This window comes from Coloeus monedula (genome assembly GCF_965178545.1).
Source record: "Coloeus monedula genome assembly, chromosome: 16".
Taxonomy (NCBI): domain Eukaryota; kingdom Metazoa; phylum Chordata; class Aves; order Passeriformes; family Corvidae; genus Coloeus; species Coloeus monedula.
In genome coordinates, this window is record NC_138796.1 from 2372554 (window position 1) to 2391132 (window position 18579).

At 40.7% G+C, this 18579-nt stretch overlaps 1 protein-coding gene across 1 annotated transcript in view; it reads left to right on the forward strand.

Annotated features, from left to right (window-relative positions):
• Positions 1-16045, forward strand: part of OTOA (otoancorin) — a gene marked incomplete at both ends in the record, with an annotated part of 33077 nt that extends 17032 nt beyond the window's left edge. Inside the window, 10 exons of the mRNA XM_082292089.1 lie at positions 215-308; positions 1446-1578; positions 5027-5214; positions 8916-9071; positions 10474-10616; positions 11015-11151; positions 12082-12179; positions 14027-14222; positions 15422-15435; positions 15983-16045. Coding sequence (XP_082148215.1) covers positions 215-308; positions 1446-1578; positions 5027-5214; positions 8916-9071; positions 10474-10616; positions 11015-11151; positions 12082-12179; positions 14027-14222; positions 15422-15435; positions 15983-16045 — 1222 coding nt within the window. The remainder of the gene's footprint in view (positions 1-214; positions 309-1445; positions 1579-5026; positions 5215-8915; positions 9072-10473; positions 10617-11014; positions 11152-12081; positions 12180-14026; positions 14223-15421; positions 15436-15982) is intronic.
• Positions 16046-18579: the final 2534 nt, after the last annotated feature.

The window sequence follows — 18579 nt, forward strand, 5'->3', positions numbered from 1 at the left end:
AAGGGTTTTTCTGATTATATTGCAAGTTCCACTGATGCCCTATGCCCAGAGAGATAAGAAAATACAATCTGATGCTAGTAACAATCAATCATCACATTGGCATAGAACTGTCTGTGTTTCCTGTATGATAAAGTACTATAAAAACACTGAAGTTTTAGTATTACTTTTATTGTAACATTCTTTATTAATATAATTTTTCAAAATATTTTTTCAGCTCCTCAAACAACTGGACAGCAGAAACAACATTAGATGTTGGACCATTCATAGCTCTGCTGTCAAAAGAGGAATTAAATGTCCTTGCTGAAAAGGTATGCTTTTATTAAAAATCTAAAATTTGTAACAGGTATTTTAGAACTTGGATTTGTGAATGTCATAATGCAGTCTAAATTATGTAACCTGAATGCTAACCTAGGTAAATAATTCTTTTGTCAAGGAACCTTGTGTTAATATTTCACATATGCTTGATTCCATCAAATGAGATTTCTTCTTGAGAGTAATGTTACTATAAACAATTATTTGCATGTGTACAATGACAATTATACATTGTCACATAGGAAAAAAAAGGGACATTTATAGTGACACAGACTTATTTTTAGTACTTTACACCTTGCAGTGCTCTTTACTCCATCTCCCTGCCTTCCAATCATAAAAGTTGTGTTTCTTATCCTGTTATTAATGGGATCATACTGATCAAATTAGCATTTACTCATGTGGCCCTTTGCCCTGGGGCCAACATAGTACAAGTAACGATATTTGATGGCCTCAGCATTGCACTTTGTAGTTTCCTTGCCCTCTTTAGTTCATATAATCTTAATTTTTTAATGCATAGGAGTAAACCATACTGGATGAGAGATTCATTTTTCAGCAGAAATATGTGAACACAGCAGCTTTTCCACTGGAGATAATGCTTATAATTGACCAGATAGAATAGGACTCTTCAAAGGAAAGTAAGGACTCTTCAAAGGAGAGTAAGGTGTCTGGCAGGGTGGAGGAGAGAGGTCAAAAAAGCTTTAAGAAGGCAAACAGGTCAAAGTTATTTCTCATAATTTAATTGGGTCCCTATCCTCAGTTCTTATACTTACCTGGCAGATTTAAGACAAGCGAGATAAAGCCCATATTAAAATGGTGGAACTCATTGCTCCTCCATTGGCAGTGTCTGGACACAGATGCCAATCAGGCAGTGCTCAGGTGTTGCCAGAAGCTGAGAGGGCATACAGGAGGGAGAATCACTCAGAATTTGCTTTGTTCCTAATATTTTCCCTCTCAAACGTGTGCTGATGACCTTTCAGGAGCAGCCAATTACTCTTTTCTGAAACGTCTGCACAATGGGACGAGGCTGAGCTGTTACTAACCCCTGCTTTGCTAAGGGCTGCACAAGTCTTTCTCCACAAATTGGTTTGTTTTGAAAGGGAGAGAGAAGTCTTATTTATTCTTTCCTTCTGAAGTTCCCAGATATCATCTTACAAATAGCAAAGACAATTGGACCAGTTTCTTCAGCTGAAGAGCTTCTTCTATCAGTTGTGTTCGAGTCAGTCTCCAACAGCACTGGCAGCATCCGCCTGTCTCTCAGCAGAGCTGGTCAGTATTGCACCTGGGGCCTCTTCAAAGTGCTGCCATTTGGGGCTGTGATGGTGCAATTCAAACAGACTTTGTCTCACTTTGTCATCGAATGCATTCTGAGAAGCCAAACAATAAAAGTGAAGTATTGAGCAACTTAAAGACTTCTGGGAAAAACCAGTTGGGAGTCTTCATTCTGCTGCTCATCAGAGTTGTATGATGCACTGACTAATTGCTGAAACACTTTTGTTACAGGATTGCATAATTAAGCATTTCCTGAAATGTTTCTGAGTGCACAAAGGAAAACGATGAATGATGTGATTAGAGGGGTTTGCTTATTTTTAATGTTTTGTTTGTTTTTACTTTGTAATCTAATTGAAACCCCTTGAACTAAAAACCTGTGAAGGTGACAAGTTACCCTTGTGCCAAAAGATTGCACATAGTTAATCCTTTGCTAGACATGAGCATATGGTGACTGATCTGTTCTTAAATCTGACAGTGGTGGCACTGTGTTTCTTCTGTCCAAATGGACAAAGTTTGTAATCGTCTAAAAGGTATTTTAATTAGCAACCAAATGAATCTATTAGAATCTCTGGTGAGGAATGGATCATTTTCTTTATCTAAGGTACATACTTTGACTATGTTTGATTATTATAATAACTATTCTTTCTCTTATCTGAAATTCACCCAGGCAGAATTTGTAAGCTGTACCATCCTGTGCCATGGAAAACAATCCTGCTGTGGGGAAAGCTTTTGAAAGCACCAATGGGAATTTAGACCCAAACAAATTCAAGGAGTTTGATATTGTCTGCCTTTATCTTTGAAAATCCCCCCACTCGTTCTCTGCCTAGCAGAATAGAGATTCAAGCTCTCAGCAAGCCCTGGGCCATGATGGAAATCCAAGTGCTTGTATAGCAGGAACGCTGAATGATGACTATGTGTCTCTGGGAATGAATTTGCCTCTTACAATGCTGTATTCATAGACAGAGAGAGGTGGAAGGAGCTCTAAGACTTGTGTTTTTTCATAGCCTGAAACAAAACGTGACCTAATTTGATCAGAGGAGTCATTACACAATCATCAGGCTCTAAAAAAAGCAGGATCAAGCTGGTGAAATAGCAGGGTGTTAGTTCACCTGTATGCATGAAATTAACTCTTCCTTCAACAAGTAAATCAGCAGATCATAAGCCATATTTCTTTAGACACGGGCCACAGGACCAAAGGTTCAGCAGCAGGTATTTCAGTCTGCTTGTGTTCTTATGTGTGCTTTTTTAAGCCTTTGGATCTACATGAATCCCAAAGACTTCTCTAATCACCCCAGCTCATGCCCAGTGCGATTGCAGAGCTCTCTCATCTGCATTGCAAGACCAATACAAACCTGCCAGCAAAGCTGATGGTCTTTGTCAAAGGATAACTTGGCTCTAAGGCTGTGGAGGCTCCTCAGTCTTCACTTGGGGTGCGTGAGCTCAGCTGGGGGAAAGTGTGGGAAGTGAGAAGTTGAGGGATTGTTTGTGCTACTCTGGGAAATGCTTCTGCAGTCCAAACATGGTACTGAACTTCTGTTACCAAACATAATCTCATCAGCTCCATCGAATTCACACGGTGGTTTCAATAAGGAGTGAGGTTTAATTACTGATTTGTAAATCACTAAAAAATTGGGTATTACGAAAATTACTCCAGAATGACATTGATGCTTTTCATGCCACCAATGCTCTTTTGCATTTCTCACAGTTGTGAGCTAATATTAATAACAGTAGCAATTACCAGTGACAGAGTTCTTACATCTGTGTCTATATCAAGATTAAAAACAAAGGTTTTAAGGTGCTTCAGGCAAGATGGAACGTGAAAAGCAAGACTTGGGAACTGTGTGTCTGAGATGCTACCACAGAGCAGTGGCAGTGCTGGAGAAAGAACTCAGGTTTCTCACCACAAGCACTGAGATGCTATAATGTGTATATATGTTTTTCATCAAACTACATGTATAGCAAAAGGAAGAGCAAAGGGGCATCACATCAAAAATATAATTAGTATTTCCCTGTGTAATCGCACCAGTGTATCTGGTGTGTTAAAAATAATAAAATCAATGGGTTTTTTTCAAGGACACAAAGTCTTAGGTTTTCATGACTTGGGGAAGGGAGCTGCACTGTGTCTGGATGGGCAGCATTTACATGAGAAAAGCTGACCTTCTGCAGCAGGGGAAAGGGAAACAATGCAGCTTCACAAGAGGGAGGTAAAGGGAGAGCAGAACATCAGCTGGTACAGTGGAAGCTGAACAGCATTTTCGTTTGCTCAACAGATTCAATCTTTTCAGTGTTCTACCCACTACTGCAGCTTCCTTTGATGCAAATAAATCCCTCCTCTGCCTCCTTTCAAAGTACAAATCTACTTTGTACATCCTCACTTTAATTTATTTATCTGGGGGAGCTTAGCTGAGGCACAGCATCTGTGAAATCCATGCTTTTTACTGGTAATGACCGTATCTGAAGACATGTAGGGATTATTTGGTTTAGATAATTATTTAATAAGGTTTTCCTAAATTAGTGACAGGAGAGGGAGCAGTAAACAACCACATTAGGATTCTAATTTCTGCTTTCCATCAACATTAGAGGTAGATTATGCCAACAAAGACTAGGATTTGTTAAAACACACAATGGAAGCTGTCTGGTTGGATAATGCATAGGGCTGGAAGCTGACTGTAAATAAGATCTTTAAAGGCAGTTTGTCTGTCCAAACAGTTCTGTGGTAAGTGAACAGCCCTCTCTAGATCCTGACATTTTAACAACAGGCTTGACATAAAGAACAAGCACCATGCTTCTCTGACACATCCAGCTCCTCTCTTCACCTTGTTTAAATGTCAGGCAAGTCTTACAAGACATATATCTCTATCAGGGCATTTCAGAGTGCAAGGACCTCTCATGTCTGTTACTTTCCTGTTGAGTTGAATTTGCTATTTGAACGTGGCGTTTATTCAGCTGAAGCTGGTTTTGGTGAACTTCCACCAGGGTCATCCCAAACATTTGCATTTCACTCTTATTGAATCAAGGCTCTCAGCAAATGGTGGCTTTACCTCAGAACAAGCTCTTGCCTGGGTTTTGATGCCTTTAGAGAATTAGACTTGAATGAAACTTGCAAGATTCTGGTTGTTCTTATTACACAGATCCATATTTTAGTTTTATTATGGCATCTTGCATTGTAACTGTTCTGAAATGTATGTCTGCTCTTGTCCAGCATGCACTGCCTTTGGAGTACAAAGAATATAACCAATGTCTTGCAAATTAGGCAAATTCTGGTTTTATATCCAGGACATGAACAATATAAATATTTTTAAAATTATTTAATTACAAAATAATTAATTTATCAATATCACATCAGCTGTAGTTAATTTTCATAGTCTGTTGCTCTCTTAAATATCAATATTGCTTTGATTTAGTTTGTTGTCTCTTTGATGAAAACTCTTTTGACTTTTTTCAGATTGCCTGGGAACCAGAGCTCCTTCTTCAAATGAAATAATTAAATTAGCAGAAGCAAATGTCTTTTGGTCAGTTCAAGAACTGGAGTGCATGGACCCAGGGACTTTTGACAAAAATGTGGAACTTCTTGGGGCTGTCTCAGGTTTTAACAGCTCCCAGCTGACTGCCTTGAAGGAGAAAGCCAAGCAGGTAACTATCCTGTCTGTGAAGGAAAATTAAATCTGTAATTTGATTTGGTGTTATTGAACTATGCAGTTCTAAAATAACTGTGCTATGTCAATGTCACTACTGCCACAAGAATATCTATGGTTTATTGGAAAAATAATGTGAGGTGGTGATAGAAGACTATTGCCCTTGCTTTAGAGTCAACAGGCAAGTAGTTCTGAGCTATTGGCAGCTGGAAAAGTGAAGTGTTTTTACTTTTGAATTGCTTTTCTGCTGGCTTCTCACTTTCCTTTCATAAATGAAAAATCAGCAAGCAGTACTAGGGGCTGTTGATTGCCCTGCTGAGAATTAAGCTTGGCATGTTAAACTGTCTACATCGATGCTAAATAGAGCTTACAGTGGGGTAAACCCAAACTGACTGAAAGGGAGTTATTGGCTGAAAAAAGCTCCTTCCTCCACCTTCTTGTTGTAAGCAGGGACAGATCCATCAGTAGGAAATATTAGGGAGGGAAAAAATCACCTACAGTTTGTCTTTACCAGGAGCAGAGTCGGTCAGAGGACTGTGCTGGGGGCAGGTCAGCACTCTGGCTGGGTCTGGGGCATCAGCACCTGGTCTGGGCTCTGAGTGGCCCTGCCTGGGCCAGTGTGGGCTGGCAGAGAAGTCAGACCTCAACTCCATCCCTGTTGTTGCCATTGCACTTCTCCCTAGGGGTGACCTCCTCTTGCTGCTTTGTGGTTGCCTGCACTGCCAGGGAATAGGCAAATTCCCAAACATAGTTTTGGTTCAGCAAGGAAAAGCCTTAGGGTGCAGTAAGACAAATTGTTTTGGTTGCAGAAAACCTAAAGGTGAAGAGGTTACTGGCCCCAGCCTGGCTTCAGCTTCCTGTCAGCAGCTTCTGCTGGAGGTTATCTGCTCTCTGCTCCCATCTCTGCATGCCTGTTCTGTAATCCCTTTCTGTCAAAATGATCCAACATTTAAAAGTCCTTTTTAGGTCCCATCAGATAATTCTGACAGAATGAGGTTGGGAAGCATTTACAAGTTGCACTTGGCTGTAAGTAGTAGAGAGTGCAAGAGGCTTGGAGACCTGAGGGCTGTGACCTCTGGAGGAAAGTGGGAGCAGGGAACAACGTGGGCCTGGGCAGCATCTGTTTAACCAGCAGCTGCAGCCAGTAGTGGAGCTGACCATGGATTTGGGGTAAATAAGGCCAATTGTGCATTTTTTAGCAGTGAAGCTCAGCTTTTAAAACAGTGGAACTGCAGGTGCTTGAAGAGCAGTGGCACTGCCCAGATTTCTGCAAGCAGATGGAGACTCTCTGCAGTTGTGTCTCTGCTGCCTTGTTGCAGGAGGACAACTGCAGCAAATGTCTTCTTCCCAAGACAGCTTCCCTCTGTCAGCATGGACACAGGTGGGTAGGAAAAGGGGAAAAAATGTAATTCTAGAAGAAGATAAAAGCAGTGCTCCCCTGGGATAGTGGGAACTGATGTTCTTTACAGCAGTGCAACAACATATTGGTGTGCTTACAGAGTGGTATCAGTTGTAGGGAAATTGCCAGCAAGGTTGATACACTCACTTTTTTGGCTATATTCAAAGACACACAGATCTGTAGTGCGCTGAGTGGCAGTATGTTTATTCTGTGTGTGAATGTTTGTACAGATTTCTGCTAGACAAAGACAGACTTCCGGTATATTAATTTGCAAAATGCAAGGTGGTGCTACACTGAACATGAAGCATGAGAAATGAAACAGGACATGCAAAGCTTTTTGAAACTATATGCATAAGATGCTGTTACGTTATTAACATCTTTGATTAAAGGTTTTATTAAGCCTGTACTACTCATTGTTCCAAACTAATTCAAAAGGTCTGGTTATCAGATTGTGTCTTAATGAAAGTAAGAAGTTTAGCTCACGTGTAAGTGGAAGGTCTCCCAGCTCTGCAGCAGTGACAACTGTATGGATCTGTAGTCTCTAGGTGAATGAGGACAAAGGAGTGTTTCAGTTTCATGTGTTGTGTTATTTATATCATTCTGCCTGAGATTTCACCCAGCACTGTCAGATAATACTATTTATGAAGTACTTCAAATTCTGTAGTTTATGGCCTAGATCAGGAAACAGACGCATTTTTGCCTGCATGTGTTTAATGTATCTGTTAAGCTAGAGAATTAAAAGCTTTAAAATTGGGCTAATGCTTTTTACTATCTATTTTCTTTAGAAAAGATTGAAGTTCCCCAGACTTAGACCCTTTATGACATTGTAAAACCAACATAAAAGATCTGGTGGAAACTCAGTTGGGAGGTACAAGTCCAGCAATGCATCTCTTAAACAAATCCTTAACCCGAGGGTCATAGCTGGGAAAAGCAGCTTGGCAGCCCTGAGGCTGCTCTGCGCTGAATATGCACATTGGTAGGAACAGCAGAGAGCCTGCAGCTCTGTGTAAGGAGTATTTAATTCCGGAGGTCCAGAGTCCTGAGCCCTACTTCTTTATTTTCTGGAGGTTGTACAGCTTCATGTCTATCTGATTGTGCAGACACTATTTAGTAGGCAACTACAGAGATGCTCTTCAGCAAGTCCCCACTAGCTTTGTCCTTTCTAACTTTTTGAACAAAACTTAAATTGTAGCTATCCTGAAAATGGAGTAAATATTTTTCTGACTCAGACACCCAGCCCTGGGCTTTTAGTTGTAATTTTCTAAGTGGAGTTAGCAGCACAGTGTTATACTAGAAACCTGTCATGTATTCACTGACACAAAGCAGAGTAGCTGAAATTCATGAGAGCTTTAAAATGAGCCTTTTTTAAAATGGATGCCTGTCTTGTTCAAGTCACTTCCTCCAGCCAAAATCCAGTGTCTTTTTCTGGAAAGGCAATTGGCCACATCCAGGGAGATACTGACCACTGTCTATCGTCTTCTATCATTGTCAACTAAATGTAATTGATGGTCCTGGCCACTGAAAATTCAGCTCTTGATGGACTTCTATTATTCTTTATTCAGGCAGAACTTTTCCTGATATCAAAATTTCCTTTAGGCTGATTGGTGACAGCTTTTCAATCACTGTAACTTTATCACACATAAAGTCAAAAGCAGGGGAAGTTGTCAGTTTAAATACATTGGTACTGGTTTAGAAGAGCCCCTGCTTATTTTTTGGGTTTTTTTTACAAAGCTTTACAGATTTAATTCTATCTGTACAAACACATTTAAATTATTTTTTATTTTAACATTATATGAACACAAACTAGGAATAGGAACTTTAGGAGCCAGCTCTTTGTTGGTATTACTCAGTTCTCTACTTTGTCTTTCCTTGTCAGTGACTGAGCCAGGGTGACTGGTCACAAAAGCAACTTAGAAGTCAGTCCCCTGGAGCGATTGCAGCTGGGTAGAAGCCTGGGTGTACCGTCCAGGTGCTGCTTTCTTGGCAGTATAACAGTGTAGATCTAGGCACAGATTCCCGTTTTTATTGTTCTTAGTGGTTTTGCTCCTACAGCCACACTTCCAGCAGTTTCTGTTCTGACTCATCAACAAGTCCAAGCTGTAAAAATTGCAGCATTTTTAGATGAACTGACCATTGTTGGTGTAGAACCTCAAAAACCTTCACAATACCTTAGCTCTGCCTTTTGTGTGCAAAGAGGAATATTCAGGTTTTAGGACTTTTAAACCAAGGGGTTTGGGAATGGTGTGTATATAGAGGAAGAGTCATAATTATCTAACAGTTATTAATGCTCTCCTCTAAAGGTTTGGGGGTCGCTGCCAGACTGGAGGAGTTACCAAATCATCTCCCTGGGCCGCATTGCTCTGGCACTCACTGAGCAGGAAATCACAGAGCTGGATCTGCACTCCATCGACACCGTTTCTGTTCTGAGTCAGCAAACAGAGTGGACTCTTACCCAGGTGAGTGAGTGAGTGAGTGAGTGAGTGAATGCAGTCCTGGTGAAAGGCTCTGGATTCACGCCCTTTGAGACTGAAGTCCTGGAATTGCCTAGGAAACACCACACTACTCCCTGCTGCTTTTCTGCAGCTGTGACCCCAGTGAAAGTGGCCAAGTAGGTCAGCACTGGTGTCTGCCTGGGTGGGGGCTTCCCTGGGGAAGTGGCCAAGACAACATCAATCACTGTTAATTGGGGTGGGGCTGAGTGTGTTCTTTAGCACTTGCCCACCAAGCAGTGGAAAGAGGTCAGCAGCTCCTCTCACACTGGCCCTGGAACAGACACTACTGCTAGGAGTACTAGTCCTTCCTAAGGACAATCACAGAATAAGTAGTGTGTCCCAACCCCAGCATTGCCCTAGAAGCTCTTTTTTGGCAGATATACTCCTCTCATGTTCCTTTCCTTGGATAACGTCTAGTTATGTCAATGAGACTTTCATCATAAGAGTTAAAACCTTTTATTTATACATGCAATTGGCAGCATATTTCTGACTTTGTGGCCCACACCATCAGGGCTCTGTGGCTCCACAGATGCTGGCATGGTGGCAGTTCTGGCAGAATATCACAAATCTGTTTAATAGATTCATGTTCTGAAGGGCACCATAAGAAGGAAGCCCTTGGGAGGACTTTATACAAAACCAGTTTGCTTTTGAGGTTTCCTACTGTCAGTAAGAGTAGCTATTTAAAAGAGATTCATCCTGCTGAACTTCAGTTGTCTAAAAGTTAGGCAGCTAGTTAAGCTAGTTATTTGAGGCTCAGCATTGTGGATAGATTAAGAAATCTTGGAAGATGCTTGTTTCTTTCACTCGCTTTGGAGGATGCCTTGGTGACAGGCTTGAGCTGGGCTCAGTTTTTAAAGGCTTAGCTTAGAATGAGCACCATCCTAAAAGTACTTTGGCTTGGAAAGGCACTTTGGTACCAATATCCCATTCATATCTGAAAATTAATCCTAGACACAGTCACCACTGATAGATATATGGCACTTAAATAAGACAAGTCATCCTGAGTATTAAAAACAATAAAAATTACATATTGATCCCCTTAGGTATTTTATATTTTCTTGTAGCATTTTAACTGATTCTGTGAGGCAATCCAGCACCATTTCTTCTGGTGAAGGCTTTCCTTGTGACCTGGCAGAAGAAATACTCAGTGTTTTCACACCAGTTGCACTTAGCAAGTGGTTGGGTAACAGTGCCCTGTTTAGTGTCACATATAGGTGGTGACAGTGCTCCTCCTGAAGGCCATGGCCATCCATTGGGGACACTCAGGATATATATTTATGCTCCATAGCTTCTGGTAAGGTTTTAACCATCTAGTAACAAAATTATGTTTACCCTCTTCATGTATGCTATCTTACTGGTTTTGTAGGAAAGAGCTATTCTGCAAGGTTTTCTAGAAGACTCTGGCCAGACCATTGGCACACTAAAAAGTTTTGATTTAGTTGGACTAGGAGCAATCCTCTGTGCTTTGAATTCCACAGAAATCAAATCCATAAAGACTGCTGAACTCAGGTACTGCATTTTATACCTAATGAAATATTTATTAGTAACTCTATTGATAAAATTTATTATGCCTTTTTTGTTCTGTTTAGATTTTCAGAGCCTAAAGGACAGCTTTTTGCATTTTAAATGCCTTTAGAAAAGCAGTCACTGTTATGGAAAGCATACAATAGTTTAAAACATGTTGTTTTATAGTATTCCTCTGCCATTTATATCCCACCATTTAAGTATTGCATCGAGAAATCCAGGTTTTTGCTCAAAACCTTAAATGTTTGTATGCAATTTATGTACGTGTATTTTAAATTGAAAGCAGGTTTTACAATCTTCTTAAAGCAGGCTAAGTATATTCCAGGCCTATTTATACTGCATGTAATTGCAGCATCTAATGTTGACCTTGTTGCCTTTTGCAGTGCTGCAGTTGCAAGAATTGGCCTGTTGTTTTGTAGCACCCCTGTTCTGAGGCAGTTTAAGAAGATGACAGAGTCCGTGTTTGGTGCTGCTACCAGCTGGAATGGCTCTATTTTACAGGAAATTGGTACTATAGCAGGTAACAAAACTACTACTCCAGATGGTGATGGTTGTGAAGCATTGCTATTAAGAGACGGGTTCACGGAGCTGGGGATTTCTAGACTGGCAAAAGACATTTCTTCCAGAGGGGAGTCATCTGCAGGCACAGACATCCAGCAATTTCAGAAGCACTAAGGAGAAGTGGTATTCTCTGTAAGGTTCTGTAAATATGGTCAAAATGACCTTGGGAAGCACAGCCTGAAGTTACTTGGGTCCTGTAAGTCGGAAAGGGTAAATCAAGGAGGGCAAAACCAAACAGGATTCCAGAGCCAGTCACTCTTTGTGAGCCAGGCTGTACTGGGAGGAGCTGTGCTCTGGCTGCCCAAGCATCCTGCCTGGAAAGAATGGGCTGCCCAGGGAAGAGCACAAGGGCAGGATTAGCCTGGAGGGATACTTCTCCAGAGTGCTCTTGCAGCCTCGGAGATTTCCTGAGCCAGAGGTCACCCCGTGTTTTGTTCCTGGATTTGCTTCCCTGTTATCATTTAACTGCACATTGAACTCTCATATATTTTAGCATCCCTGATGCCTGTGGCAGTGATTCCCCACCATAACCACCTAAGGGGTGAAGAAGTCACTCCCATTGCATGATTATGCTCCCTAACCTCGGATCAGAAGAGACTGTGAACAAGCATTCCCTAATAACACTGCTTATGATATTATAGGTTCTTGTAATTCTCCTTTCCAAGATAAAATAACTCAGGTAAAGTACATTCCATGTCAATGGTTAAGGTCAGATGATTTGTAATGCTGGAATATAATGAAAGAAACGGAACATAAAAAGAACCATCATCTCTCTATAATGCCCTGGAATAAACCATTGATTATATATTTTTTATAAATTATGTTTATATTACCTTAAAAAGAAATCTAATAAAAAGAACATTAACAGAGTTTTGTTTGATTTTTTTAGGTGGTTTGAATGAGGATGAATTAAAAGCTTTTGATAAAAGCTTGATGCCATATTTCCAGCCATCAGCAGTAAGACATATACCTCCTGAAATTTTCCAAGTAAGAGCCTTATTACTGAAGAAGTTACTAAATTTCTACTCTAGTAGAAATAAACTGCAGCACTGATTTATAGATTTTGGGTTTTGGCAAGAGATTTTCTATGGTCTGTTAAGTGAGAGACCATCAAGGATCTGAAACATTAACTTTCAGCTGTATCACTGTATTTGTGATGCCCATGAAATATGCTAGACAAGCTTTATTCATCCTTCAGAATGCATCCCAAAGAAAAAGCAAGTATCACAAAACAGGGAATGGACTCTGTATCTTCCAACATTTTTTTCAGATTTGAGTTGTCTTCTCTGTTTATTAACATTTGCAAGGATGCTGTAATAGCTACAGATTTCTCTGCTGTGTAAGAGCTGTTTTATTAACCTAAAATCTGGCACCATTCTCCTGAGTTAGCTCTGAAAAACAGATTGTACAGGCAGATACAGATCAGAAAGGAATTACATCTAATTACAGCAGTACTGAATGTGGACCAGAAATTAGAACAGGGATCCTGAGATCATTGCCCCAGACTTTCTTTGACTTAGTGACAAGATTAATACTCTGCCTGGGCTGGTCTCTTTCAGATGCTCAGGCAAGCAATGTACTTATGGACAGATGAGCTAAACAGAGAGTTAACTGTGTCAGCTCCCATAAAAGAGAAAATCTCCTTGAGCACTAACTGTTTGTGCACAGTACCACTGACAGTTCAGATAAACCTAGAATGTCCTTACTGAAAATATTTCTTTGCAAAACAGCTCTATATAATCTTGTAGAATTTCTATCAAACAACGTTTTTGTTAGTAGGAGTAATAATGAGACTACAAAAAGTAATTAATACCACTTTGGAAGAGTTTTCTGTATTTGAAAGATTCAAAGCAGGTTTTGGTTTTACACAGGTTTTTTATGGCCTCATTTTGCAGCTGTATAAATTATTCAGATTTTGATTTATGAAAAATTACATTGTATTATGGACTTCAAGTGAGTTAAGAAGATGCTCAATTCAAAATGTCTGGACCTGTAGGCATTTCCATGAGTTTGCTCAGTTTAAACCAGCACACCATTTGGCAGACAATGAAAAATGGGCAAGGGTTTGCTCCATCATCTGACCTACTTGCAAGGGTGATTTTGTGTTTCCAAAGTAGACCCTGGATGCAGAATTGTTGCAAGAAAAAAAGCTTGTTGTGTAGGAGGGTTAAAATGCTTGTGACTACAGAATGTTAACTAGAACTAAAGCAATCCAGCCTGCCCAATAATGCAGGCTTTACAAACTGGTTAATTGCTTTGTGATATAAGATAATTACTGTAAGATTATGACTGCCATGTTTAATTTTTAAATTTAATATGAACAAACTGGGAAGATTTTCAATCTAAAAGAGAAAAATTGAAGAATGAGATTAAAGCATGGGGTCTTTTCATCTCATTGCTCTACTGCTAACTATAATGAAAGGTCAAATGTAAGTTCAAGGGAGGTTGCTTGGGAGCAGATGTAAGAGAAAATAAATGAAAACACAAGAGGATGCACAATGCCAGCAGTCTTTGAACAAATCAGAAAAGAAATGGCTGGAAAATTAAACTCCAACAATATACTGAAGAAGTGTCCAATACAGTGCTGGCATAGAAAGCTTCTCAAGCTGTCAGCTCCCAGCATCAAAGAGAAAGGTGACAGAGAGATGAGTGGTCAGGGAAGTAAATGAATACAGAGGATTTTTTTAAAGCTCTATTGAGCTCTTTTATAGCAACACAATGTTGCAGGCTGCTGTCCCTCATTCCAAATGCAAGGCAGTGCTGACTTCTGATTCCTTACCTGCCTTCTATAATTGACAGCCTAAACGAATTTTTCTGTCTTTGGTTCCTCCCAGGCATTGTCCCCAGAACAAATAGCAAACCTGGGCCCCGAGAACGCCGCCATGGTGACGGGATCGCAGCGGCAGCATCTGGATGCATCCCAGCTCCAGAGCCTGGGGCTGGCACTGGATGGAGCCAGAACCGGCAGCCCAGGGACACAGAGCAGCAGTGCAGCATCTCCCCAGGAGGGGCAAACCCCGGCTCCCAGCGGTGAGTGGAGCCCTCCCCGCTCCTGCTTAGGGGAAGGGCACACACCAGTGGAGTGTGAGGTCTCACAGCATGCACCAGGATCAGGCCTCTATTCTGAGGGTGGGTTGCAGTGAATTTACTAACCAATTCTTAAAGTCATGCTTCAAATCACATGCCTGACCAAGACAAACAGCCAGGAGGATGTTGGATTCACCCACAGCAAGAGGTAATGGAGGAAGACTGTCAGATGGCATTAGCAGCTGTCCAGTAGCATTACACTGTGCTAAGTACTAGCTTGTGTAAAATGTAGTCTGAAACAGTGAGCTTTTCCCTCTCCTTCCTTCCCATATTCTTTCCCTAAATTTAAGGTAGGGGTCTCCATCTCTGGACCTTCAGGTCACAACCTTTATGTGCAGCAAAATGTTGTTTGTAGAGCTGCAGGTGGGAAAGGAGGTAGCACTGGGGTGGATTAGCATCTTTATCCAGACTGTAGGACCGTTGAATGGTTTGTCCTGCCATTCCCATCCTATTTGGAATTAAGGCCTGTTAGTACCTATCCTTCAGTGGTTTAACCTTTTACTTCTGCATGTTGCAGTTTACACTGGGCAAGTCACACTGGCAATGTCTATGGATGTATTACAGTGAGAGAGTTTGCACATGGTCAAGACAATGTTGAGAACTTACCCCTATCAGACTGCAAATACTGTTGCTTCCAGTGATACCAGCAAGACATAAGCTGTTGAAGGAGAGAGAGGGAAGCTGAAGTGCTGAGATAGGGGTAAGGGGAACTAAATTGCTATGATGCCCTTGCTGAAATTAGAGCAGACCTTCCCAGAAGCACCTGGGAAATGCTCTTAGCCCAGCTCCCTCTCAGGTGTGACCTGTTCCTTCTGGAGGTCTGCCAAAGGGAGGAGTTTTCTGGGAAAAGATCACCTGAGTTCTTGGGCTTCTTGTCCATTGTTCCCTGTGAAATGCTTCTCTTTGGAGCTGGGTATGTTAAACTGGAAGTGACATCTCTTGAGAGCTGAATGCAGTTAGGATTCAACTGTTGGAATTTGCTGCACCACTTTGGGGTGGTGTAGATAAGACTTCTAGAGCTGAACTTTAGCGTGACACTAAGACAATAAAGCCTTCTGCTTTCCAGGTGCTCCTTGTTTGAGCGGCTTTGGCATCTGGCTGTGTGCTGTGTTTACACTGCACCTGCCTTTCTGAACCCACAGGTGTTAAGCTTGAGGTAAGTTATATTTTCAGTTGGAGGTAACTTTATAACAGAAGTGCAGATCACCTGTAACAGAGAAGGAGGACTATGGGACTCTCTTCCTGCTTTGAATACAAAGATAACTATTCTTGAATAATTTTTCTGTATTACAAAGGTGTCTTCTACCTTGGTTAGACTATCTCTGAATCTAATCAAGGGGAAAACACTTTATCTTATCTTTATTGTAAAGCCAAACATAACAAAGGTATATTTAAAACCCCATGTAACACCCATCAAATACTGCATTGTTATTTGGAACATGTTCTTGGTTTTTCTCTGTGTTTTGCCTATTCCAGGCTATATATAAGATTTTATTTCACAAACACTTTGATAATTGCTATTTAGTATAGTACTGCCATTAACTTTCATTGGGTTTCAACATTTTGGCAGGCTAACATTTAAGAAGAGCACTGGTGGGCTTAAAGTTTAGATTCCAGTTAGGCAAACTAAATGCTTAAGTCTTTAAGATTGCAAAGCAAGGCATGTCAAAGGACTTAATATTTTTCTTTGCTTTGATTTTCAGTGTCCTGGAGCTTACAACAAAGATGCTAAAGATAAAAGAGTGTCAGCTCAGCATGAACAGTAGAATCAAGAGGCTCTGAGATTTCTGGGTGCACAGTGGTTAAATTCTTACAAGCAAGATCTTCATCTGCTATCATGATGAGAACTATCTCCTTTCCATAGCTTCATCACTAACAAGTAACACAGTATCCCTCCAAATAGTCCAGATTTAAAAACTGGAAATGGCTTATCTGTCTCATGAGAAAATCAATGAAATATAGGATCTTGTGTTAGGGAGGAACTTGAATTATAGGGGGGACAGGTAGCAGGGGAATGTTATTTGGAGGCTGATGTCTGATACCCAGTGCTTTTTACACGGGCTAATTTGGTCACACTGTTGTGTCCATTTCTTGGGTTTTCTGCTACTTCAGATGCACATTCCCTGGAGAGGGGCTATCCTTCTGTGTGGTGTAGTAGAAACTGCACTAAAAGTTACTGCTGTTGCAATAAAATAACTTTGTCTTGGGGCTGCTGGTTTAAATCCTGCTCAGACAAGAAGTGATAACAGGCTCTTAAAATTTAAGCACCTCTACAAAACGTAGTTTCCCCATGGCTGTTTGTATTCAACACAGAACTGTTGACACTGAGGGCATTGGCAATACTATTAGTATTTCATGTGACAAAATGCACCATGGAAACCTGCTTATGTTCATCAAGAGACAGTCCTTTCACTTCAGGTGGGGTTGAAGTGTATGCCTGGGAATACTAAGGGGGAACTGTTCACTGAGCCTACACACTACTGGGACTGTCAACCCAGTTTTTTCCACAAGACCTAGAATAAGGAATTTCTCATAATTATAAACCATAGATATTTTCCTGTGTTTTATCAGCATATGACTTACAGGTCTAATATTAGCTTGTCATGCCACACCTCAGTATTTTAAACAATGGGGAAAAAAAAATTAAAAATCCTTTACATGTGAACATACATTTTAATGTCATTCAACATTATTTTAGACCATGAACACATGGCAGAGTTTTCCATTTTGCCATTGCAAAAGTCTTATTTTTTCTAGACTAAAAAAGGCAATGCATAGATTGAAAAGTTTAGCTTTTTCATTCAGGGCTGTACTCTAGTAAATGCCCTTCAAACTATAATTTGTATTTCTTTATGGCAAACATTACATCTGGCTTCTCAGCCCTGAAAGTAGAATTGAAATTTTGCTCAGGTGGGGAAGCAATAGGAATGGGAGGGAGAGCTGGGGGGAAGAGCCTGGCTGCTGCTGGGGAAGGTGAATGTGAGCTGTTGCTACTGTTGGGAGTAACAGTTCCCACCACAGTCCCATATATTCTGTAATTCCTGCAGCAGCAGGGGCTAACTTGATTTTCAGGGCTTTGTTATTGGCAAAGTAGGCAGTGAGAGCCGTTTCTCACCCCCTCCTTTCCCTCTCCCCCTCCATCAATCTGCTGCTCTGGGAACTGCCTTTGTCTATAACTAACCCTGGCAAGTGTGACATGATGTTACAGATAATACTACATGCTTTAGTTCTGCATTTTATAAGCAAAGAATTATGATTGCTGCAAGCTGCCTGGCACTTTTTTCTCTAATCCTCACAGTAAGATTCCAGCTTCTCCAGGTGCATTTCCTTTTCTGCATGTGAACAGGAGATTGAGACATACATTTAAATAGGAAGACATTTGTTTTATTAATCCCAGCAAATACATGCAAATGTCCACTAAAACCAAAAAATACTTCAGTGGATCAAATGCATTATAAAGATTTATCTGTGTTTTCACATTAAAAGTTCTGCCTCGCTCAGATGTGAAAGTACTAAAAGGTTGTTTGATTTCTAGAAATTGCCTGACTTGAATTCTGTGTGCACTTCTGAAGCTGCAGGAGAGTGTTTTCGTGTCAAGAAGACAGTCAGCATTTCCAGTTCAGCTGCTTAGGTCAGATACGTGACTTAGCTCTACCAAGCCCTTCAAAAATCTATATGAGCTGAAAGTGATCTTCTTCTGTCAATATACCTGGGAGTGATTCCGTTTGCAATTATGTGAGTCACAGTTTAGCTTTTAATTGGAGCAGGAGTGAGCTCTTTGTTTTGTGCCATCTGTGCTGTTTAAGTGCTTTTAAATAGCTGAACTGCTTGATTATTTATATATTTTATTAAATTAATAATTATGTTAAGAACTTTGGCATTGCATTTATGTTTGGTCAAGGACTTATCTATTTCTTAGAAGAGTAGTGTAGGAGGTGTAAATGTGGAGCACTGACTTTATGTTGTACTTTTTCCACGGTGAGATTGCAAATCCTGTTTGCTTCATGAGATGGTGTGAGCATTTGGATGGCAAGTATTGTAGAAAAGCAGTTTTACTCCTGCCAATATAACTCTTGTAAAGGTCACTGATGGAAAAGCCCATTCTACAAAATCTGGGATTTATGGGACACCTCCATCAAAACTGTTGAAACTGAATTTCTGTGGGAAGAATAGATGGAAAGGGGAGAAAGGCACAGAGAGCACTAGTATGCATGGTATGTAATCCGTGTGTGTGATCTGCCATCCATTCACAATCCTGCACACTGCCAGTGCTAAGAGGAAACTGAAACATGGACACTTC